Source organism: Ipomoea nil, unplaced genomic scaffold, assembly GCF_001879475.1.
Source record: "Ipomoea nil cultivar Tokyo-kokei standard unplaced genomic scaffold, Asagao_1.1 scaffold1026, whole genome shotgun sequence".
Taxonomy (NCBI): Eukaryota; Viridiplantae; Streptophyta; class Magnoliopsida; order Solanales; family Convolvulaceae; genus Ipomoea; species Ipomoea nil.
Genome location: NW_017617454.1, coordinates 2,192,929 through 2,217,945, shown reverse-complemented (window position 1 = coordinate 2,217,945; position 25,017 = coordinate 2,192,929). Strand labels below are relative to the sequence as shown.

Genomic DNA, 25,017 nt, shown 5'->3' with positions numbered 1-25,017 from the left:
ATTATGTTAAGTCTTCGGACTATCTTTTAAAAGACAATGCTATAATTTTTATCATATATATAATATATTTTAAAGTGATGATACATTCTCTTCTAATTTCAAATCTTAATATGCATCTCCTTCCCAGCAATTTGTGATTGGTTTTGTTTATACTTGAGTAATGAGGGTTTCAAAAAAAAAAAAAAAAACTTGAGTAATGAGTAAATTCATTTTTTAATGCAAAATAATATCAACCAATTACAAGTATTAAATAAAGGTTTTTTTTTTTTTTTTTTTTTTTTTTTTTTTTTTTTTTTTTTGGCCAGGTTAGTAGTAGGTGAAATAAGGGTGAAAAACTAGTATTATTCATAATTTTATTTGATAGTCAAGTTTAATATACTTTTGGTCTCTCGACTCTAATAATATTTTCACTTTTAGTTTTAAACTTTAATTTTTGTTATTTGATAGTCAAGTTTAATATACAAGTTGATGCATACCGTGATTTAAAGAGTTAATACCCAATATAGTCATCGATTATAGTGATTTTTCTTGATTTAGTCCTAAACGACTTCCTGTACTTAATTAGGTCATCGAATTTGATAATTTTACTCAATTCAGTCATCTATTAAGATAGTTTGGTAATTTCACATCTATTAATATCCAATTTAGTCTTCAAATATAATAATTTACCCAAGTTAGTCATTGACTATAATAATTTTACCCAATTTAATCATCAACTATAGTGATTTTTCTTGATTTAGTAATTCAATTCATTCTAACAGCCGATAACTCAATTGAGTAAAATCATCAAAATCGAAAACCTAATTAAGCACAAAAAAATTGTTTAAGACTAAATCGAAAAAAACTACTATAGTCGAAGACTAAATTGAATTTTAACTTCTGATTTGAATATTCCTCGGAAGGACAGTCAACGTTATTTAATGCTAATAAAGAGCAAAGCAAGGACGAAGAGCACATATTACTTACAGTATATAAATATAAATAAATACTCCTTTTTTTTTCTGGTAAAATTAAATAAATCCATTTAGATGGTAGAAGCGTTATTAAATTTTATTTTCAGATTTCAGACAAGATATTGCGGCGCAAAATTAACGATCCCACAAATCTCGCCGCCAATCACTCTCCCATATATATTTAATTTCTAGTCTCCGAAAGAAAACCATATGAAATATTGACCAGAAGAAATAATCAGACTACACCAAATCCAGTTTCGGTGGATTTTTCCTAGATTTAAACATAAAATGCATGTATTTATTAAGCATGGTTTCACGGAATGGAAGGTACGAGGAATGATTCCCATTTTTATTTTTTTAAAAAAGATTCAAACTCAATGTAAAGCTAATCAAGAAGAAGATATATATGAATGTAAATAAATAAAGAAATACAGAAAAATAACAGCATTTTACTATTGAAGAAGAGAAGGATGACAAACCAGCTCAAAAGCTCACAATGATCGCTATGACTCTCTTTCTAATTATCTGCCCATAATGCTAATGTATATGATTAGGAATAATAATAATAACAGTAATCACATATTTACATACGGTTAATGAAACAAGAGGTTTTTTTTTGGGGTTTTTAATGATGTTTTGTGATAATTAAGTTATGGTTAAGGAAAATGATGAAGAACATGCACTAGTTAACCTCTTTTTTCTTTTGTTCCTCGTTTTGATCATAACAATCATGATGATGATGATAAATGTGTGTTGCATATAACTTTCAATGGTGCAATCATTTCAAGTCTGAAGAACAAATCCACGACTCCGTCATACCTTCACCTCTGCCCGACACGTTTTCCGGCGCCTTGTCTCCTAGGAAGTTCGAAGAGGCGGTCGGAATATTGTGGTTGCCGTTATTTTCACCATTGTTGGAGAAGTGATGATGAGGAAGTTGATCATCATTAGCGGTTGGTCTCAATCCGCCGCCACCCCAACCGGTTTCGCTCCTCCGGGAACTGGCGGCGACGGCTTGGTCCGGTGATATGAGGCTGGGGAGGCCGGTGAGAGCGGTGTTGACGGAACCGAACTCGTCCAAAATGCCCATTTTGCTTGGCGGGATTTCTAGTGAATCTCGGGGGTATTTTGGGGAGGATTGAAGGAGAGATGAGAGGATGGAGTTGTGTGGAATGGTGAAGAGATTGTTAGTGCTGGATGAAGCCAAAGAATCGAGAGGCGGCGGCGGGAGAAACGGTGGCGGTGGCTGTTGAATCTTCTGGGGAAAAGGCCGTCGGAGATAAGGCGGTTGGGAAGTGTTCAAGTGAGTTCCGGCGGATCTCAGGGCCGATGGAGTGCCGAAAATATCGAACCGGGTTCTCGGGAACGGCGAGGAAGTAAAAGGCGGCGCCGGGATCCCGGTAAATTCCTGAACCATGGCTCGGAAATTGGTGGTGTCCGTGGTTAACACTGTAGTCGGCGCTCTCCTTGAAGCTCTAGACCGTTTCTTGGGGTTACGCATAACACGACCGTGATCTTTCCCCGCCGCCGCCGCATCCGCCGCCGTAACACTGCCACTAGCATGCGCCTCCGCCGTAGACGGGAATGAAACGCCACCCACCCCCACCCCCACCCCCACCTTCTGATGAGCGGAAGAACCCGCGGAGGGCAAGACGGCGGGGTTGATCTGAGGGGAACATGGGTCGGATCTTAGGGTTCTGGACCAAGCCATATCCAAATTGAGAAGCGGGATTGAGTTTTGGTCGGAAAACGTGGGAGGCTGTAAAGTGGGATCGAAATAGTTGGATAATAGCGGGCTGAACATGGCGGTTTGCGGCGGTTGTGAGAGATGATGAGTAATGTGTCCGGCCGCCGCCGTTTTGGTCATGAAAGCCGAGAACGAATCGCCACGTGAATCGTACTCCTCATCGCCGCCGCTCGACGACTGTAGACTCCCACTATTCCCAGAATCCATCTCTCTCTCCTCTCTCTCCTCTTCTCAGTAGACGAAAAAAGCTAAGACCAATAAACAGAAAATCAAAAAACACAAAAAGAAGAGAGAGAGATTCAGAAAAAAGTACTGATAAAAGAGTAATTAAAGCTCACCGAAGATCAGACTGATGATGATGATGATCTGCAAACAAGGTGACAGTACAAAGCAGAAGAACTAGAAGTAGTAGAAGAAGAAGAAGAAGCTACAGTAGTCCTTTCCATGCGCTCTTTTTTCACCTTTGTCTCGATCTCAACAAAAGCATTCACACCTAGACAGATGTATATATATAAATATATATATGTCTGTGCTTCTCCGTTACTGATACTTTCTTTGCCAAATTTGGGTTGCAGTTGAGCTCCCTCGCTAGGGTTTTCTCTTCACCATCAGAGAGAACAAGAGAGAGAGAGAGAGAGAGAGAGATGGGTTTTAATCAATGAACCCTCAAAAAGAGAAAGGGCTGGAGCTCAAAGGGTTGAACTTGAACTCACAGAAAAGAGATCACGGTGGGGTCGCCATGGGAGAGGGAGTGTGTAGGTTTTGAGAGAGAAAATGGCGAAGAGGGTCAAATAGAGAGAGAGAGAGGGGATGGGTTTTGTGGCTTAGAATTGCAGTGTGAAAACTGGGAAAAAAGATCAGAGGTTAAGTATGCGTAGACCTGGATTAGCTTTTTGCGAAATACTGCAAATAAAAAATGGTAGTAGGATAGGGGCAAGCGTCGAATACTAACAAAACCACTACTATTAATTAATTATTAAATTAAGGCTTCAAATTGAGTAATTAGCTTTTCTTTTTCTGCTTTTCTAGCTACGTGATAATGATAGAATGAGGTGGGTATGATGCCATTTTGGACAAGATGGTTGAAAGGTATACGACGCAAATTGCCCAGCCACCATCCATACCTTATACGTATGTATATATATCTCCTGCCCCTCCCAAATACCCTCAACCCCCCCCCCCCCACCCCTCCCTCCTTCACACAATTAATTACAATTTTTTTTATTTTCTCTCCTATATCATATGTACATCTTCAATAAGATTATAGAATAATTCTATAGTACCTTATAATAAGAATGCCAATGGTAATAAATAAAAAAACACTGTCTGAGTGTTTGGTAAATAGTTGTTAACTAGCTGATTAGATTAGTGAGTTTCACTAGTTAATAACATTAGTTGTAGAAAAAGAGTTTGGTAAATTAGTCGATAGCTGATTACATGCAAAATGACTTTTCTAAGAAGCTAATTGAAATAGCTACTCTAACTAGCTTTTTGAATTTTAGTATTTTGGATCAATAAGGTGTTACAAAAAGCTAATTAACCAAACACTTATATAATTATATTGATTGTTTAATCAAGTCAAACAACTAATAGTGGTCAAATAAACTAAAATTAACGCTAACTATGTTACCAAACAAGGCCTGTGACTTTTTATAAATGGTTAAAGTGAAACTATTTAGGGCTCGTTGGTTCGCGGAAAATATTTTAAGGGAAGTGGAATTGAAATTCCATGGAAAAACAATTACTAGGAAGATAAATTTCATTGTTTGGTTGGTGGAAAAAGAATTACTGGGAATACTAATTCTATTGTTTGGTTAGATTTGGAATGGTAAGAAATAACAAATATAAAGACCTATATGTGCCCTTACAAATTAATAAGAGTAATATAATTAAGAAAGAAAATAAGGGTAAAATAGTCAAATCATATCACTTTTTCTTCCTATCTCTTTCATGGAAAACAAAATCCTTGGTCCAACCAAGAATTTTGTTTTGTTCAAATTTGAAGAATTTATTTTCCAATGAAAAATGAATTCTATGAACCAAACACCAAAAAACAACATTTTCCTCCACTTTAAGAAGAATATTTTTTTTGGAAAACATTTTTCCATGAACCAAACATCTCCTTAGTGTATCTACAAAATACTATTGCTATATTTCTACTTATAATAGTTGATATTCTATTATTCGACAATTCTTTTTTGTTATTCAAAATGATGTGCTAAACATTTAGATTATAGTAACTTTTTAAATTGAAAAATATAATTATAATTTCTTCACGTTAATTGTAACCAAATAAATTTTGTCAACCGTACCACAAACTAAATATCTACTACAAAAAGTAGTGTTCAATTGTCACACTGCACATCACAGAGAATATAACTTCACCAAAATATGAGGAAAATAAGAGCAGTATTAGGTGGGGTTTAATTAAGAAAGAGTACGTGTTAAATGCATACATTAAATTAAACAACGGGCGATAGGTTTCAGCAATGACCCTTGAGTTAAGCAGAAAAGATTAGTTGGGTGTACTTGGTATCTTAAATAGGATTAGCAGATGTTTGACCAAGTCAATAATGTCTGTCTGAGAAAGGTTCAAGTGGCCGGGAGGTTATTATTGAGAACCTACAGAGAATCTCTCTTCCAGTCCTCCACTGAAACGTAGGTGGATAAAATGATTATAAACCTGTTGTCTCTTTGCAATTTCTACATAGCCTTCATTTCCCCCTCCAACTTTTTTTTTTTTTTTTTTTTTTTTGGGTGATGTTTTTTGCTTTACTATTTTTTGTTATTCTTTAGATGGATTGGTCGGTTGAATAACATATATAGTGATATAGAATACACACTGAGTAATTATATACTTAGCAAGATGAACCGTTTAGATCTCTCCGCTTGTTTTACCTGACGCCTCTTTTTACTTATTTGAACCCTCTCTCTCACACACTCACACTCTCTCACACTATATATATATATATATATGTGTGTGTGTGTGTTCATATGAGAACACATTTCTATATAAAAATTATTGTGGTTTTATGATTTTTATTTTACTTTTAAAATTTAAATTTTGGTAATTTGCAGAGGGGTAATTAGGGTATTTACGCTTATTTTAAATATGCATAGTATTTTATATGGTTGTTATGCATAATTTAGGAAATGAATTTATGATAGGTTTGTATTATCTTGTTTATGTACTCTTCTTTTCGCATGAAGTTCTTTATCAATTTTACTTCAAATTTTTCTTCTTCTACATATATATATTTTACTCAACCATTGACTGAAGTTCATTTTTACATTTTTTTAATTGTCTATTGTTTGAGTATAATATTGTCTATATTTATAATTGACCTATGTGTAGTTTTCGCGGGCAAGGTACTGATGCGCACTATGGCCACTGTAGGTGTGCATTTGCATTTTGGACTGTCACTCCTCGCTGCTGAGTTTTCATAGTATATGTGTACCTTATCGTGGATTAGTGTGCACTTTGTGTTCATGTGATGTGTGTGCGCATTATAAACTTATCATGTGTTTGTGGTGTACAGGATGTGTATGTGTGTATTTCAATGTGAATGTGTGCATAATGTAATGTATAAGTGTGGCATGCGATTATAGTGATATTCTATGGTGTAACGATGATGTGCATGAGTGCACATAGTCGCCCAAAGCACAACACAACATCTCATGCTACTGTCGTCTGCTCCATATGTTTGTCTCACTAAATTAAAGCACCGAACATTAACAAAACAATCAGATTTTCTTATATTTAATAATAATAATAATTTATTATTTAAATGAAAGTATTTAATAATATAGAAACTCTTATTTTGTCGTAGAAGACTTAAATTTAAAATTTTACTTGGACTAATTTGCCTCTTAATTGATATTTGTGTGGGGATTTGGATTGCTGATTATGCACAAAAATTTAGGGTGTTAACTTTTAATCATAGTCGTTGATCACTTGTTTTTATAGCTAAGATTTATCCAAGTTTTATGTGAGAGGGTGTTTTCATGTGAGCGCAAGTATATATATATATATATATATATATATATATGTGTGTGTGTGTGTGTGTGTGTGTGTGTGTGTGTGTGTGTGTGTGTGTGTGTGTGTGTGTGTGTGTGTGTGTGTGTGTGTGTGTGTGTGTGTGTGTGTGTGTGTGTGTGTGTGTGTGTGTGTGTGTGTGTGTGTGTGTGTGTGATCATATCATAGCCACTTTCCTCATAAGAACATGAGAACTAATCTGGTGCATTAAAGAAGATAGATCTATGGATGAGATTAATTGGGGAATTAAAAATGCACGTGTGCATATTAAGCATGTGTTATGTGTGCATATCCCATTTGCACACAACACATGATTAATATATCCACATGCTTAATATGCACACATCATAACGCTTCATATGCACACGCACGTTTTTATTCTTCAATTAATCTTATCCATAGATTTATCTTTTTTTAATGTACCGGATCGGTTCTCATGTTCTTACGGATTGAGTGGTTCTCATTGGAACATCACCATTTATATATAGAGGCATTATCAAATAAGGGCATGATCCTCTTGTAACAAGCAAAGACCAATCCCACCCGCTCATCATGGTTAATCAACAGATTATGATTTTTGTAAAAAAAAAAAAGATTAATTTTATAATTTTTAAAATCTTTTAAGAGCGGGTTTCATTTTATAATTATTACAAACTTGAAAGATTAGTAATAGTAAAATCTTAACATTTGATTTATTGATATAGAGGGTGTGGATATATCCACACTTTTTAGAGAGAAATATTCTCACCTTTAAAAAAAAAAAAAACATATGGCCAAATGTTTTTCCTATATGCTAATGTATAAACACAATGTCATAATGTAATGAATTCAGGTGACAAGTGGTTGAACTCCTTATACACACGTATATATTCTATGGGGTTGACATTATCTTTTCAACATTTTATGATGTTATAGACTTTTTAGTTTTGATTGCTGCCTTTAATGCTAATACGTGAAATTTTGAGTTCTATTAATCAATTAAGATGTTACGTAATATTAAAGTTTGAATTTGACTATTTTATTGAACTTTTGATGCAATTTTAATTTATATGATTGTAACTTTAAAGGTTCTTATTATCAATTTGGTGTTACAATAAAAATAATTTTTTTTTTTTTAAAAAAAGGTCACATGAATAAAACTCTACATTCTGTGATCATGAACTCTAGTCTATTAGGTAGAAAGAGACAAATAGACTTTCTTCAAAACCTACCTCACACATTCACGAGTATGTATAAGATGTATTTATCCATTTATTTGAGAATATTAAATCACCATTGATATACTAGTTGCTATTTTTAGCTGTGTTTGGTTGTTGATGATGTAGAAAATTTGTAACTATATTATTCTATTCATTGATTAATGAAAAGTGAAATAATATAAGATTGATTTATCGTGAGAAAGATCCATACGATATTGTGCTCGGACCTTTCAAATAAATTAAAGAAATAGATACTTGAGAATATTTTATATATTACTCCGTATATTTTTAAATATATATTATAATAACGCAATTATCGAATGTTTGAAAATTTTCATGAAAACAACAAAATTATATTTATGTTGTTGTCCAATCGTTATACCATGGACCAGAGTTCACACTGTACTATGAATCACGTTATGAAATTCTGTATCTTAAGAATATGAATTCTATACTTTGAACAAATTAATAATTGTGTCTTATGTTATAAATTTATGTCTTGTATTATGAAATTTTGTATCTACGAACACAAATTATGTACCTAAGTCATATTTGAAAAATAAGTAAATATATAACATGTACATTAATATAACTCGTAAGGTGCACAACTTTTTTTCCTTATGAATAACGACTTTCAAACTCTAATAAGTGCATAAGTTTAAAGCTTAAGGTGCACAATAGTTCAATTTTTTTTTTCGTTGGGTGCATCACTTTCATTTGTTAGATGCATCGCTTTTTAGATTAAGGGCAACAACTTCTCAAGTAAGGTGCATAATTTCAACCTTTAGGTGCATAACATTGAACTTAATATGCATAAGAGTTAATTCCACCAGAGGTCCCTTGTCTTTGATGACAATTCCAAATTTAGTCCCAAGACTATTGTTTTTGCCATTTAACATCCCAGACTATTGTTTTTTGGACACTTTTAGTCCTTCTCATGACTTTTCCTATATTTACTAAGGGCATTGTTGTCTTTTCATATTTTTCTTTTGTTATTTTTCCGGTTTTAACCGGTTTAATTGGTTTAGGACCTTAGGTAACCTCGAATTTTTAGTAATAATATTTTTCAACCGGATTTTAGTAAAGTCCTAAACCAATTATACCGGTTGAAATCATAAAAATAACAAAAGAAAAATATGAAAGGACAAAAGTACCCTTACTAAAAATAGGAAAAATCATTAGAATGACTAAAAGTGTCCGAAAAATAATAGTCTGGGATGTTAAATGACAAAAACGATAGTCTGGGACTAAATTTGAAATTGCCACCAAAGACAAAGGACCTCTGGTGGAATTAACTATATGCATAACTTTGAAAGTTTTCCGGGAAGTGCATTTTTCTTAAAAGAAAAAATTCCTTCATTCTAACCAGTTGATCTAGATTTGATCAATAACTCAAATTTTACCATATTTCTAACCAGTTCCTTCATTCTTTCGCACTTAAACCATCCTCTCTCTCTCTCTATATATATATATATATATATATATATATATATATATATATATATATATATATATATATATATGTAGAGTTGGGACGGATAGAGATACATATAGATAGTAGGTACATGTGGCATTAAATGTTCTAGGACAAAGTTTACCTAAATCTACCGAGATAACGCAGGATGTTGCTTGTCGATCTTAAACTACTACTGTAATGGAGTAACATTTTTTAAATATTAATATATCCGGGTACTATCTGTTAACCATTTATCTCGTCATTAATTATGTTCATAATAATTATATTACTATTATTTCTATTTTTTTTTTGTACTAGCTCTAATTAATTTATATGTATAATATACGTATTCATTTATATACTTCATATATGTATATTGATGGGATTCTCCATCATTTTCATCGATTCTGCACCTTAAACAAGGAGTGGATCACAGTGATTTCTGTTTTGCATCCTGGCCGTTGGATTCAGTAGATTCCCCCTTGATGTGCAATTTCCAGCTCGATCTTACTTTGCCTTTCAAGTACTGAAAAGGTATAATGGCAAAGGAATAAAGAGCATGGCTGCCTGCCAACATTTCTAAGCTAAAATTATGGCTTCCATTTCCGAATTCAGCATTTTCCCCAGTATATATAACTTTTTTTTTTTTTTTTTTTTTTTTACAGGTGCCATTTTGAAAAGGATATGGTTAAATACTTTACTATATATATATATGCACAGATCTAAGTGAATTTTATGAGTAATTTGTAAGGTATGTTTCGCAAAAGTTCAAAAAGTAATATAATGGAATACAATTGGACAATGTTGCTGGCACTCACTAATGACTAATGTGTGTTCATTAAATTAATTTATAGTTAACAATATGAATCATATTCAAAACATTGAGCTTGTCCATGTGTTTTAGGAAGGGAATTAATGTGCTGACTACTTGGCCAACTTTGTTCAATCTTTAAACTGGGGAACAACGATTCTGTATCAGACTTCGGAGAGTATCAAGGTCTTGTTGGAGAAGGATACTAGAGACATTGTTACTAGAATATTCTACTAATCTGAGACCTTTGGGTCCCTCTGGCGTACCAAAAATAAAAATAAAAAAATCAATAACTAACAAAATCACAATTTTTAAAAATACAAAATTGTAATTTTTTTTGGTGAGCAGGAGGGGCTAGGAGGTCTCAAGGGTTAATAAACTCTTCTTGTAGCAATGTTTTTAGCATTGTACTCCAGGATGTCTCTCACGTCGTCAACTGAATGAACCAGCATCGTTGTTCCCCAATAGCTGCCTTGCCCCATGTTAGCTAAGCAGTCGGCACATTGATTACCCTCGTGAAAAACATGAACAATCTCACCCTCACGAAATTGTGAAATTTTGAGTCTCCTTAAATTACTAGATTTAGTTAGGAAAATATTTTTTTTTAAAAAATTAAGCAAAGTAATGCTAAAGATTCACATTTTCATTTCCTTAAAGCTATTCACGAAATCTTGTCCGAATGCCAATTGCATATTTGGAGGTTGATACGAGCGGTGGCTGAATGTCAACAAATTCTTTAATTTAAGCAAAAATTGATAGTTATTATCAGAAAGCGCATTCTGAGTGAAGTCTGTCTTGTAATTTTAGTTGACAAATACTAAATAAATTAGTCTAACTAGATTACTCATAATTTACTAGCTCAGAATAAAAAGACAAATACACCATAGTAACATATATATATATATATATATATATATATATATATATATATATATATATATATATATAAAGGGGCTACAAACATGATGATTTGGTATATGAAGAATTGAAGAAGCAAAGCTAATATATATAAGGCGAAGGTATTGCAGAAATGGCAGTGCGCAGAATATATTTATATATGTGTAACAACACTACAGCAGCAGTTTATAGTTGGGACAGGAATCATTAATGCATTGAAAATAGATTGGCACCCATTCCTTAGAAAAATGGATAGAAACTCACCAACCGACCGACCAACGAGCCACAGATTATGTTTTCACATCACATCTTGGAATTGGGTTTCAATCTCCTAATCACAAAAAAGTGAATCTTACATATGTATACACACACATTTTTGTCTCTCCTAAATCCTAATTACACCTTTTTTCATTTCTAATATAATTATTCAAATCTTGGTATACCACTCAACATTGTTGACTATTCCCATGTGACTTCTAACTCAACAATATTATTATTGATACAACTACTTTTAATAATATACATTTGTAAAAGGCAAATGAATAGAATTATTCTTTGAAGTAAAAATACTTCTTAATGTGAAACATTAATTAAGATTGGTTAATTATCAAATCAGAATAAACTTTGGTTGAATTAGATCGAATATTTAACTAATCACGTTGTGCCTAAAAATATTTTTCTCTTTTAAAGTTAGGGTGTTGCGCAACTATAACATTTTTGACAATTACTTTGTTTATGCGTATAAGAAATAATGTCTTGTACGTATTTATTGTTATTTTTTATAATACTATTAACTATGTTACAATACAATATCTGTCCATACATAATTTCTCAACCTATTAAAGGTTGATGATCAGAGTTATGTCGTTTGACCACAAGGTCGTTAGCTTATATTTATTTTTATAGTTTGACAAATCTAAGTTATTCCAATGTTTGTTCATTAAAAAAAATCTGTATTTAATGAGATTTGAACTAAAAAATTCGAATTAAATAAGATATTTTATATGTCATTTCAACTATATAACATGGAATTTCAAACAATTTTTTTTATAAGTTGATTACATAAAAGAAGGATAACAGATATACATGAGATTTACATTATTGTTTAAAGAATTTTCTTATCATATGTCTCTAGGGAATAAGAAACAAATATAAATCGAATCTACATCATATTGTTAATCAATCATAAAAAAAAAAAAAAAAAAGTAATAAAATCATACTATAGAACACGTAAGTTTCGAATCTTTTTTAACTTTCGTCTATAATCACTCATAGATATATAAGAATACTAGCCTTATTCGATCTTAATTTAGGTATTTAGTCTAAAAACATACATCAATCTTTAATGTATACCATTATATATATATATATATATATATATATATATATATATATATATATATATATATATAATTGAACAACACATAAATGATTACAATATATCGTGCAAATAAAATTCCTTTATTCCCCAAATCCGAATTTCTTGAAAAACCACTCATACAAGAATATTTATCAGACTCCATTGCCCTCTTTTGTGCTAAGCTTTTTCTATGGTGGCTTCTTGGTTGGTTTTATTCTGTGCCAACCAATTACCAATCACAATACTTGTGGAAGAAATGCAATGGCTGTGAAGCTGCTTTGCCCACACAGGGAAAAAGGAAAGGGAAAAACAATAAAGCAAAATGAATTAAAGTATTTCAAAATAGATGGTATATATGGGTAAATTTTTGGGTACACAAGAATGTATCATACATAACACTTAGGAATTTGATTGCGTGATTTTCGACAGTGAAAGTTGGTCGAACAATTAGTTTGGTAATAATATATTTTCAAGTTCAATTCTCCGGCTAGGGTCACAAAGTAAGTTTCATCCAGAGATAGTGACAACAAACTTTTATGTAAATCAAAGGAATTTGCATGATTTTGATTTATAGTTATATTTTATTGCAATAATAAACAATTTATTATTTTCTACCTCTTTTTTCTTTATTGGTTTACATTTTTGTCCTTCAATTATATTTGGAATTAATTTTCGTTTAAATTGTTTAAATTATTTATTTAATTTCATTGCTTGGCATCTGGGGTAGTTTTGGAATGCACATTTCGGTGTATGCGAAAAAAGAATATATAATCCATATTTTCATATTTTCCATTTTTTTAATAGTTACATATACGAAGAGGAAAATGAAGAAATGAAGAAAAGAAGAAGAAATAAAGGAAAAGAAATATGGAGAAGAATATAAGAAAAAGAAGAAAGAAGGAGAAGAATAGAAGAAAAATAAAAACAGAAGGAGAAGAATAAGACTAGATAGTTCATTTATTTTTATTTTCGCTGGTAGAATATTATGGAGAAAAATAGCATTTTCTAATTTAAAAAAATCCATCAAAATTTTTATGCCAAAATAAAAACCCATTTCAGCCCACCGTAGTGCGAAACAATTGTTATATCATGGATCAACGTTCATATTGCATTGTAAACACTAGTAAAAAATTTATGTGTCTGCAATTAACATATTTTGTATTTGTATTTAATAATTTATGTAGTTATTTACAAATTGAAAGCAAATAACATGACAATTACACACATAACATGATAACTGCAGGTACAAAATATGTTAACGACAGACACGTAAGATATTGGTTATCATGTTATGTGTGTAGCTAATATATTTTGTACCTACAATTAACAATTTATGTGTCTGTAATTATCATGTTATGTGTATGTAATTATTATGTGATGTGTCTTCAATTTGTTTACAGATACATAAACGATTAACTGCAGGTATATAATATGTCAAATTGTAAGTACGAAATTTAAAAATTATTTTTGGATTAGCGTTCACAATGCAAGGTAGATCTTGGTCCATACTATTTTTTGCGAGTGAGAAAGTAATCGCCTAGGCATTGTTGGCCAAAAGTTTCTGTGCACTGGGTTAGAAAATTGTGTTAACTTTTCACTCATTATTTCCTTATATCAGTGGAATTGGTTAGAAGGTGAGTCTAGAATTCTCTTCACTTTTTGGTAAAATGAAATTGGAGAGAAATTTCAATGGTGAAAGTAATTGTTATCTAAAAGTTACGGAGTATTAAATTAGATAAAAAAAGATTTTGTACAATATATAATTTAAAATATTTACCAAATACGTAAAAAATAATCATTTAATATGTAATTTCCAAACATAAAAACAATTCGAGCCATATACAACTTACATTTGCTAGATATAGTGAAAAGTTTTCCGTGCAGAATTCATGTTAGTACGTAGCTGTATGGAGTCTAGCAGTAATTTATATTTATAAACTTCATTTCCTAGCGCTATATGTATTTGCTTTATATTTTTGAAAAGTTTTTTTTTTTTCTTTTTCAAGTTGGCATATGATAAAACATGTTGACGAATATATTAATAGATTATGAACTTAACTGATATTATTGATAATCAGCTTTAAATAGCATACAAGGGAGAGAAGATAGTGAGTAGTTAGCATGTTGTTGTAACAACCAATCTAACAATGCTACATAAAAAGAATGCAACTAGATTTAATTATATACAAAATATGTCAGCCACAGATATCCTTAACATATATTGGGTGTAGCCCAACGAGTAAAGCCTAAGCGAGGAGGCTATAAGAAGAAATGGAGGCCGGGATCCTGACCTCAAGTTCGGCACGGGACGCGATTAGAGACATTTTTTCCTTCTCTCTTCTATATCACATTTAGCCCTATAAAAAGCGAAGTAAAAATTTACTAATGAGGATGCTCTTATGCAGCTTCTTTCCTTCAATTTGATCATTCATCATTAATTTTTTATTATTATTTTTGATGAATTTATTATATTCCTTCCCCCTCTATATGTTGCTTTCCTTGCCATGAGGAAAAGAATAAATGTTTGAAGAAATTGCAATTTCATGTCGGATGAGAAGATAAAATTGAGTAACTTTATGGTTAATTAGTTGGTGGACTTCTCCGGTGAGGCCGTGGTGGTCCAGCAGCCGCGGCGGCGGCGATTTTTGAGTGATTATTATGGTAAAGACAATTGGATTACATTACTTAGTTGTTTGCTAAATATATCCTTGTATGCAGACATGGCGGTTTATTATTTGTCGAGAATCGTTGCCAAGTCAATGCTAAAATCACGGGCCAAATGCTAATGTTGACGGGTTGAGTAAAAATCGGGTAATTTGGATGGCTCTTTAACAGATTAAGGGTCCGTTTGGAAAGCAGGAAAATGACTTCTGGAAAATGGTTTCTGGAAAATGAGTCATTTTCCGGAAAACATTTTCCTTTTCCAGTGTTTGGTTGCATTTGGAAAACTGTTTTGGTGTGTTTGGTTCATTTTATGGAAAATGAGAGTAGAATGGTATAATTAAATATTTTAATTATTTTATTCTAAATTAAAAATTTATTTTAAATCTTTAAAACAAAAAACAAAAAAAATAAAAAAATAAAAAAATTATGGCTTCCGGCGGAACCCAGTTCCGTCGGAAACCAAGGGTGGTTTCTGGCAGAACTGGGTGGCAGAACTGGGTTCCGCCAGAAACCATAAATTTTTTTTTTAAAAAAAAAAAAATGAAAGAGAAGAGGCGGAAAACGACTTCCGCCCAAATTTGGCGAAAGTCGTTTTTCGCCAAATTGGCCTCATTTTCTCCAGTCAACGGAAAATGGATTCCGTTGACTGGATTTTCCAGGTGTAGCCAAACACCAAAAACTCGGAAAATGACTTCCAGAAGTCATTTTCCGGGTTTTCAAACACAGCCTAAATGGAACTAACGGAGAAATTAATGATGTTTTTTTTAGTAAATTGTGGTGACTGCAATTACAAACAACCATTATTTTAGGCCATTGGTATTATTCTAGAACCTTTGCGTGCGTTTGTTAACTGATTTATTTTAAATACAAATTTTTTAAAATCAACACAGACAACGGTTTAGTAAAATAGTTAGTCTTATCGGTCAATTTTAGCTAGTTTAATTATTATTAGTTGTTTGATTTGATTACACAACCAATATGAATGTTTGTTTGATTAATTAGCTTTTTGTAACAACTTATTGCTTCAAAATACTAAAATTTAAAAAGCTGTTCAAAACGATTTTTTCGATGAGCTTTTTAAGAAAGCCATTTTGTATGTAATCAGTTATCAGCTAATAGCTAATTTATCAATTTTTTTTTACAATCAATTAATGCTATCAACTAGTCAGACACACTAACCTAATCAACTAATAATTATTTATTAAACACCCCCAATATTTTTACTTGTGTATTATGTGTGTTGGTACAATATAAACCTAAATGATAAAATATTAAATATGAATAAATTGGAAGAAAACAAATGGAAACAATAGTTTCTTCGGCCTTAATTTGTAGGATGAGGAGATAAATGAAGTTGGATGATTTACTTCATTAGCTTCATTAATTGTTGGATAATCAACATTTAATATCTTTCTTAAATGTATAACTATTGCCTTAGTCATCTTGCATTCTTGCAAGATTACTTTTTTTTTTTTTTTTTTTTTTTGGGTAAAGGGGTGGGGAAAAACCCAGCACTGGCAAGATTACTTTAATTGGGTTAATTTCATGAATTGGATCAAAATATATAAATCCTTATATCATGGACCAGGGTTCACAATGCACTGTGGACCCTAATGCATATGTATATGTCTTATGTTGTGAGTTTGTCTTTATGTTATGAAATTTTGTATTTTAAGAGTATGAATTATGTACCTAAAAGAAATTAGTAAATGTATCTTATGTTATAAATTCGTGTCTAGTGTTGTGAAATTCTGTGTCTATAAATACAAATTATGTATTCTCAAAAATAAACACAAATTTTGTACCTAAATTAGATTTGAAAAATATGTAAATATATAACATGTGTATGTGTCTTGTGTTGTGATTTTTTGTGACTTATATTATGAAATTTTGTACCTTACAAATATGAGTTATGTACCTCGTCGTTTCAATCAGGTATATAATGCTATGTGAACTCTAGTCCATGTTATAAATTGTCACAATATATCATTTGGGCCTTTTGGGTCTATACTATCATGTATATTTATCTCATTTCAGAAATAAAGAATGAAAAATAAAAAACTAAATGAAAGTTATAGTATTTTTTTATAAAATATATAATATGTAATGTACAGTAATTTAATACCTCTCGCACAGACTATTCTTAAAGAAAAGTATTACTACTATTCTCAAATTTTTACTTTCTTTTACAAAATTTTGATGTTGACATTTTCATTAAGACAAACAAGATAATAATAACTACTCATTAAAAAAAAAAACTCAAATTTCAAAATAAATTTCTTTAAGATGCCAAGTCAAAAATCATTGGTGCAAAAATTTGTAGTCAAGAAATGTACAACACCAGAGCGGGACAACGGGACGAGGTATGTTTCCAATAATTTAAGGCACTGAAGGGGCAGTTGTTGACTGTTGATATTTAGGAAAATAAAACCCAAAAAAGAAAATAAAAAATGGTGTTTATGGTACGGTGTTAGGGGCCAGTGGTGTGTACAATAATAGGGGTTTTGTGAAAATTCATCAAAGAAAATAAATGTCAAAGGTTTGACCGGATCCTAGGCTCTGAATGTCTATTCATCTTCATACAATAAAACCTGCCATTTTACGACTTGACTCTGTCCTCCAATTCTCTTGCATTTATGTAACTGCACTCGGTAGGTTTAACTCTGCAGATTCTCGGAATTGGTTTTTATGATTCATCAACATATAATATATATAAATATAAATTTGCACATACTTTAATTTGATATATTCATATAATGTTGTGAGGTCGGATATCTGTGTTATCCAATAAAAAAATTATAATATATAGACCTAATTATATGGTCTAATTTTGATGAGTAAATTATTATTTGGATCATGGTCTACAAGCTGTGTGGATCACGGTCCAAAACAACGTCGTTGAATATTATGAGAAAGAATAATGTATATTATGTGTTAAAATAATCTACATTACGTATTAGAATATGAAAATTTTGGAGTAATAATATACATTATGTTTTAGAATAATATACATTATGCTTTAGAAATAATGTATATGTGTTATAAAAATGTATATTAAAGTAAATTGCACGAAAAATACACACAAAATAACATCTTTTTTATACCATGGTCTACACGGCAAATTATGCTCTGGACCCGTGTCCATATTGAATTGTGGACACGGGCCCAAAACGACGTCGTTTTAAAAAAAAAAAACGCGTCATTTAGTTAAAAAAAAAAAAATTCGCGCGTGTTTTGCCGTTAACGGCGTTATTTTTTTTTTTGATTATGAATGTACAGTTATGCCGTTATGAATGTACAGTTATGCAATTATGAAATTATGAACACAGAGCTCTAACATTATGAACTTACAATTATGAACATATATAGTGATAAAATTATGACCATGGAGCTTTAAAATTGTGAATATAGAGCTTCGAAGATTATGAATGTACAGTTATAGAGTTATGAATCTACAGTTATGGAGTTATGAATCTACAGTTATGAGATTATGAATCTACAGTTATGGAATTATGAATGTACAGTTATTGATCGAATTATGAACAAAGAGCTCTAACATTATGAACTTACAATTATGAACATATAGTGATAAAATTATGAACATAGAGCTCTAAAATTGTGAACATAGAGCTTCGAAAATTATGAATGTACAATTATGGAGTTATGAATGTACAGTTATGAAGTTATGAATGTACAGTTATAGAGTTATGAATGTACAATTATAGAGTTATGAACGTACAGTTATGGAGTTATGAATGTATAGTTATTAACATATAATAATAAAATTATGAACATATACTTCTATAACAAAGTGATCTGAAATTATAAAAAAGAAAAAAAAAAAAAAAAAAGGAGATAACAGTGCCTAACGGCACTGTTACCCGTGTCCAGCAAGCATGCTGGACACGGGTCCAAGGCATAACGATTGGGTCTACACAATAACTATTGTTTTTATGCTATTGGGCCTTGATCGAGACCTGAAGGCCAAATATGTCAGTAGATGGAGATAATAGAAAAGGTCCACATTTCTAAAATACTCTTTGAATGGGCCGACCCGGAAGCTTTTCAATTGTTTTACTGTGGATTAGAGATACATAGTGCACTGTGGACTCTGGTTCACTATACATAATTCATGTTCATAATATATGTACATAAACACGATATAATGAACATGAATTTTGTGTATTATGAACATGAATTCTTTGTATTATATAGTTGAAGACAACATAAACACTTAACGTAATACACAAAATTCATGTTCATTATATCGTATCTATGTGTATGTGTATTATAAATATGAATTCTGTGCATAATGAATTTAACGGGGTGTTTGGTTGGAAGGAAGGAATTAGGAGGGAAATGAATTGTAATTTGGTGAGAAAAGAATGGAATGGTAATAAAGTAGGAATTCAAATTACGTTGTTTAGTATGGAGAAATAGAATTTTGGAGTTGAGAAGGAAAGAAATAGTGTAAAGACTAAAATACCCTTGTGTAATAATAATAGTAATAACAACTAAGGGTAGTAGTGTCATTTCATTTGTTTTTCCTTTTCTCAAATTCATTGAATTGCAATTCTTGGGTGCACCCCATGAATTGCAATTCAACAAAAGGAGTGAATTGCAATTCTGTGGAATTGCAATTCCCTCCAACCAAACAATATAATTGGGGCATCCATTGAATTGCAATTCAACTACAACGAAATTACACAGTGAACCAAACGCCCTATATAAATTCTGTACATTATGAAGTTAAATTATGTGTATTGAACCAAACTTCACAATGCACTGTGTACCGTGGTTCACGATATAATTTGCCGAAACTAAATCTATGACTTGCCACCACGTTTCAGCAAAGCAACCAGGTGTCGTCGTGTCGTTTCTTCTTCTAAGCAAAGACCCCTCATGCTGCTGCCACCTAAGAGAAACCAAAAAAGAAATAAATAAATGCAACCGAAAACAAACACTCCTTATATGTATATATGTATAAGCTAGAATGATCCAAGAGGAGGGAGTAATAACAAATAATTAATTAAGTAGTAAAGGATCGCAGGAGGATATTGAACTAAAGATGAGAAATTTGTTGAAAAATGGATTGATGATGAAGAAGAGCACTAGTGTACGAGGTTCATTCAAGAAAGCTGCCGGGGAATCAAAGGGATCAGAGAAGTTTCCCAGTCTAGAAGGCCACCCAATTGCTCAAGAACACGCCGAAGAAGCTGTTGAGTCTCACGTAAACAGGTTGAGAATCCAATCTCAGAAGAAAGAGTTCAGAATCTACAGATGGAGCCCTGATAATCCCAACCAGAAGCCATTTCTTCAGTCATTTCACGTCGATCTATCCTCTTGTGGCCCCATGGTTCTGGATGCCTTGCAGAAGATAAAGGGCGAGGAGGATTCGAGTTTGAGTTACAGGAGGTCTTGCAGGGAAGGGATATGCGGGTCGTGCTCGATGAACATAGACGGCGTCAATACCGTGGCGTGTCTGAAGCCAATAGACACAGACACGAGCAGGGCGACGGTGATCACGCCTCTGCCGCACATGTTCGTCATCAAAGACTTGGTGGTTGACCTCACTAACTTCTACCAACAATACAAGTAAGACCACACCACACATATAATGTATTTATAGGCATCTAATCCCTGTACTATGGCCAGAAGCAATTTCCTTTATATGAGACAAACTCATATAATGACATATAATGTATTTATAGACATCTAATTCATCCCTGTACTAGGGGCCAGAAGCAATTCTTTTATATGAGACAAACTTATATAATGACATATAATGTATTTATAGGCATCTAATTCCTGTACTAGGGGCCAGAAGTAATTCCTTTATATGAGACAAACTCATATAATGACATATAATATCTAATTCATCCCTGTACTAGGGGCCAGAAGCAATTCCTTTATATGAGACAAACTTATATAATGACATATAATGTATTTATAGGCATCTAATTCTTGTACTAGGGGCCGGAAGTAATTCCTTTATATGAAACAAACTCAAACTCAAACTTATATAATGACATATAATGTATTTATAGGCATCTAATTCCTGTACTAGGGGCCAGAAGTAATTCCTTTATATGAAACAAACTCAAACTCAACATGCTGCAGGTCAATTGAGCCGTGGCTGAAGACCAGAAAGGCGGCCCCGGAGGGAAGGGAATACAGGCAGACACCGGAGGAGAGGAAAAGGCTAGACGGGCTGTACGAGTGTATATTATGCGCCTGCTGCTCAACTTCCTGCCCTTCTTACTGGTGGAATCCTGAGGAGTTTCCCGGCCCGGCAGCGTTGCTCCACGCTTATCGTTGGATTTCTGACAGGCCGGTTTATTTATTTATTTGTTTTTTTTTTATATAAATGTATATTTTTCTTCAAAAATAGCAAAGCTGATTAGTTTGGCACAAGTTTTTACATTGTCTATATGTATGTGGTGCAGCCGAGACGATTATGCAGAAGAGAGATTGCAGGCGATAACGGAGAACCAGAAACGGTTGTATAGGTGCAGGACTATAAAGAACTGCGCGGCGTGTTGTCCCAAGAGCCTCAACCCAGCAAATGCCATAAATAAGATGAAGACTAGGCACCTTACCGCATACCCAGTGGAGAAATATGAAGCGGAACCAGAGCCTCGTTATGGACAATCTTGAATTTTTAATTCATCTTTAACTTATGCTATATATTGTTATGGCACACTGGTAGCGATCATATATATTATATATATGACAGATTGACAGTGCATCTAAATTGAGTTTTTATATATATATAGTTGTTGAGGGTGACAGGCTTTTATAGATGATGCTACTTTTAATTAAAATTGTGGTTTTCAATATCTTTTGCTTCCTCTAAATATTTAGATGATTTTAATTCTTCCATCACCGAGATTCTAGCTTTCCCACAAAATTCAAAACCCACACAAAAGTGATCCAAAAAATTGTAGAACTCGAACTAAAAAAAAAAAAAAAAAGAAAAACAAAAGAAATAAAAAAAATTTCCATTTCAACTATACTTTTCTCTTTTCTTTCTACCTCATGCTCACCATCTTCTTCACCCGAAGATACAGAGAGAGGGAGGGGGAGAGAGAACGGAAGATTATTTCTTTCCTTATTGGGCATATAAGGAAAGAAATTTTATTGTTTTACCCAACTCCTAGAGGGGTATTTGCTAATTTTCCCAAACCCCATAACTAATCTATTCCCCTCTCTCTTCATAAACACACTTTTTTTTTCCATAAGATAAATTTAACACATATGCACGACCTTTCCATGCATGCATGGCGGTGAGAATTCATTCAATTCCATCTCCTTTTCACTGTTTTGAGAAGAACTGAGTCTGGGAAGGCTTAGAAACATACAATTAATGATTAATCAAAATCTTGAATGTGTGTGATATGAGAAACTCTCCTGAGAAGAAATCATCGGGTTGTGGGTTGCTAAATGCGTTTTTCAGGCGCAGGAGTAAATGGCATAGGAGGTCCAACTCCACAGGCTCACTCAAAACGCACAGTGCACACAATGATAATAATGACAGAAATTCTATGCAAAGAATTCCAACCAACTGGGATGCTTTGAATAACACCCAGAAACAGCCCGATAGAATCATTGCTCGCCCTGGCCCGAACCATTCCAAGCCGGCTGCTCCTCACAATCACCAAAACCAGGACAAGAAAAGCTCCACTGAACGCAGGAAGGTCCCAGAGGGGACGACGGGGATTTCAGGGGAGCTGGACAGCATGATCTTTGATCATCAGAGGTCAAAGGCGGCCAGCAACTTAGTCCGGGCTTCCTCCGGGAATGTTATGTTGTACGGGGATCTGGGGAATTTAAGACAACCTGGGAGCAACAACATTGTTGTTACCTTGGCTCCTGTGGAAGAGCAGCAGAATGGGAAATATGGTCATGAAGAGGCTCCCCCCTCCCTTATTTCTACCACCATGGATCCTGAGGAGTTGAAGGTTTTGGGGAATGAGGATTACAAGAATGGGAGATTTGCAGAAGCCTTGGCTTTGTATGATGCAGCAATTGCGATTCATCCCAATAAGGCATCTTATAGGAGCAACAAATCTGCAGCTCTCACTGCTTTGGGGAGACTTCTTGAAGCAGCTTTTGAATGCAGAGAAGCTATTCGGCTTCAACCACAATATCAAAGAGCCCATAATCGTTTGGCAACTCTATATCTCAGGTAATGGGGTTAAATCCTTGTCAAGTAATCACTGCCAAATTTATGGATGTGCTTATAATAATGTACTGTTACTTTTGCTATAATTTTTCAGATTAGGTCAAGCAGAAACCGCGTTGCATCATTACAAACAGGCAGGGCATGAAGCAGATCCTGATGTTCTGAACAACGCTAAAAATCTTCAACTTCATCTCTCCAACTGCACTGAAGCTAAGAAGCAAAGAGATTGGAACACCCTTTTGAAAGAAAGTAGCCTAGCTATATCAGCAGCTGGTGCTGATTCTGCACCACAGGTTAGCCAACTATTCATCAAATTATGCATCGCCATCTTTTGTTTGAGTTTTCATATCACGTTGACTATATTTGATAGAGCTTATTTTGGAGCTTATAACTTATTTTAAGTTACAAATAAGCTATAAGCTCTGTTTGGTATGGATAGTTTAAAATAATAGCTTATTTTGAGACACTACCATTGCAAAATAAGCTACTAGAGACTAGCTTTTAAGCTTTTAGCTTAAAGCTAGCTTATAAGTTAGGTATGCCAAACAAAGCCCTTATTTCTTTTTTTCTTTTTGTTGATTAGATATTTGCTCTGAAAGCTGAGGCACTGATAAGGCTCCATAGGTACCATGATGCAGATGAAACTTTGCAGAAAGGCCCGAAATTTGATGTTGATGAATGCACCAAATTCTTTGGCCCTGCTGGTAATGCAACCATGCTGATCATACAAGCTCAAGTCGACATGGCTGCTGGCAGGTTAGTACTAAGTACTAAATAAATAATGATGTAAGAGATGAAGAGAATCAGACAGCAAATGTGTTAAATGAGGTTTAAACTCGAAAACACTTTGGCAGGGTGGATGAAGCTTGGAAGGCAGCAGAACAAGCAGCTCGGCTAGACACTAATAACAAGGAAGCAAGCATGGTGGCTAAGAAGATGTGCGCTGTTGCAAGTGCAAGATCAAATGGCAACGAACTGTTTAAGGCAGGAAGGTTTTCAGAGGCTTGTATTGCATACGGGGAAGGACTCGAACATGACCCCTACAATGCTGTCTTGCTGTCAAACCGATCTGCCTGCCGGACAAAGCTTGAACAGTACGACCAAGCGCTCGAGGACTGCAATGCTGCCCTTACTTTCCGACCATCTTTCATCAAGGCTAGACTAAGAAAATGCGACTGTCTCCTCAAGGTATAGTCTCCACTTATCCTGTCAGTCAGAGTCTAGCTAGAAAACTTGTTATAATATGATGATTTGATTCATTGATATATAGATGGGGAAGTTGAAAGCCTGTATACAAGAATGTGAGTCTTTGATGAAAGAGTGTCCAGAAAATGAGGAGGTTTACAGCATCTTAGACGAGGTCAAGATACAGCTCAGTAAGGTAGTAGCATGACAGGATCAACTCCCCTGTAAGTAGCTTCTTATATAACTATAAGGGCACAATATATATCATATTATATATACACATGTTGACAATGATTTCATTAGGTGGATATTGAAGGCTAAACTCAAATGGTTAGAGAGTTGCAGATAATGAAGATGAAAACCAAGATGTCTGGGATAGCCAGCTCTTAAAGTTGAACCAGAGAGCGAGACTATGAAGAAGGGAAAGGATCCTTTCAAAACTCATGTTAGGGAATAGGATTGAATAGATTGGGCTGGGAATGAAAGATACTCAAGGATTACATTCACTTTTCTGCTTAAAATGT

At 33.3% G+C, this 25,017-nt stretch overlaps 3 protein-coding genes across 3 annotated transcripts; 2 read left to right on the top strand and 1 right to left on the bottom strand.

The window, feature by feature from the left end:
- Positions 1-1,382: 1,382 nt before the first annotated feature.
- LOC109180151 lies at positions 1,383-3,619 on the bottom strand. Its single transcript, XM_019329622.1, has 3 exons — positions 3,036-3,619; positions 2,082-2,944; positions 1,383-2,030 (listed from the first exon to the last, which is right to left on the bottom strand). The coding sequence occupies exons 2-3, from the start codon at positions 2,905-2,907 to the stop codon at positions 1,732-1,734; spliced, it is 1,125 nt and encodes a 374-aa protein (XP_019185167.1). The 5' UTR covers positions 2,908-2,944; positions 3,036-3,619; the 3' UTR covers positions 1,383-1,731.
- Positions 3,620-20,056: 16,437 nt separating this feature from the next.
- On the top strand, positions 20,057-22,056 carry LOC109180542 (succinate dehydrogenase [ubiquinone] iron-sulfur subunit 3, mitochondrial). The gene is made up of 3 exons (XM_019330173.1): positions 20,057-20,718; positions 21,244-21,453; positions 21,570-22,056. Exons 1-3 carry the CDS (start codon positions 20,192-20,194, stop codon positions 21,778-21,780), a joined length of 948 nt encoding a protein of 315 aa, XP_019185718.1. The 5' UTR covers positions 20,057-20,191; the 3' UTR covers positions 21,781-22,056.
- A 26-nt stretch (positions 22,057-22,082) lies between these two features.
- On the top strand, positions 22,083-24,909 carry LOC109180245 (inactive TPR repeat-containing thioredoxin TTL3-like). Its single transcript, XM_019329732.1, has 6 exons — positions 22,083-23,311; positions 23,403-23,601; positions 23,892-24,064; positions 24,163-24,496; positions 24,579-24,689; positions 24,829-24,909. Exons 1-6 carry the CDS (start codon positions 22,521-22,523, stop codon positions 24,907-24,909), a joined length of 1,689 nt encoding a protein of 562 aa, XP_019185277.1. The 5' UTR covers positions 22,083-22,520.
- The last annotated feature ends 108 nt before the right edge of the window (positions 24,910-25,017 follow it).

Bases quoted from the DNA above. Each gene is read 5' to 3' on its own strand.
- LOC109180151 (XM_019329622.1), bottom strand. From the start codon at position 2,907: ATGGATTCTGGGAATAGTGGGAGTCTACAGTCGTCGAGCGGCGGCGAT. The intron at 2,031-2,081 runs AATACCCCCGAG...TGGGCATTTTGG, and splicing joins TCTCCTTCAATCCTCCCCAA to ACGAGTTCGGTTCCGTCAAC.
- LOC109180542 (XM_019330173.1), top strand. From the start codon at position 20,192: ATGAGAAATTTGTTGAAAAATGGATTGATGATGAAGAAGAGCACTAGT. The intron at 20,719-21,243 runs GTAAGACCACAC...AACATGCTGCAG, and splicing joins AACTTCTACCAACAATACAA to GTCAATTGAGCCGTGGCTGA. The intron at 21,454-21,569 runs GCCGGTTTATTT...TATGTGGTGCAG, and splicing joins TATCGTTGGATTTCTGACAG to CCGAGACGATTATGCAGAAG.
- LOC109180245 (XM_019329732.1), top strand. From the start codon at position 22,521: ATGAGAAACTCTCCTGAGAAGAAATCATCGGGTTGTGGGTTGCTAAAT. The intron at 23,602-23,891 runs GTTAGCCAACTA...TTTGTTGATTAG, and splicing joins GTGCTGATTCTGCACCACAG to ATATTTGCTCTGAAAGCTGA. The intron at 24,497-24,578 runs GTATAGTCTCCA...ATTGATATATAG, and splicing joins AATGCGACTGTCTCCTCAAG to ATGGGGAAGTTGAAAGCCTG.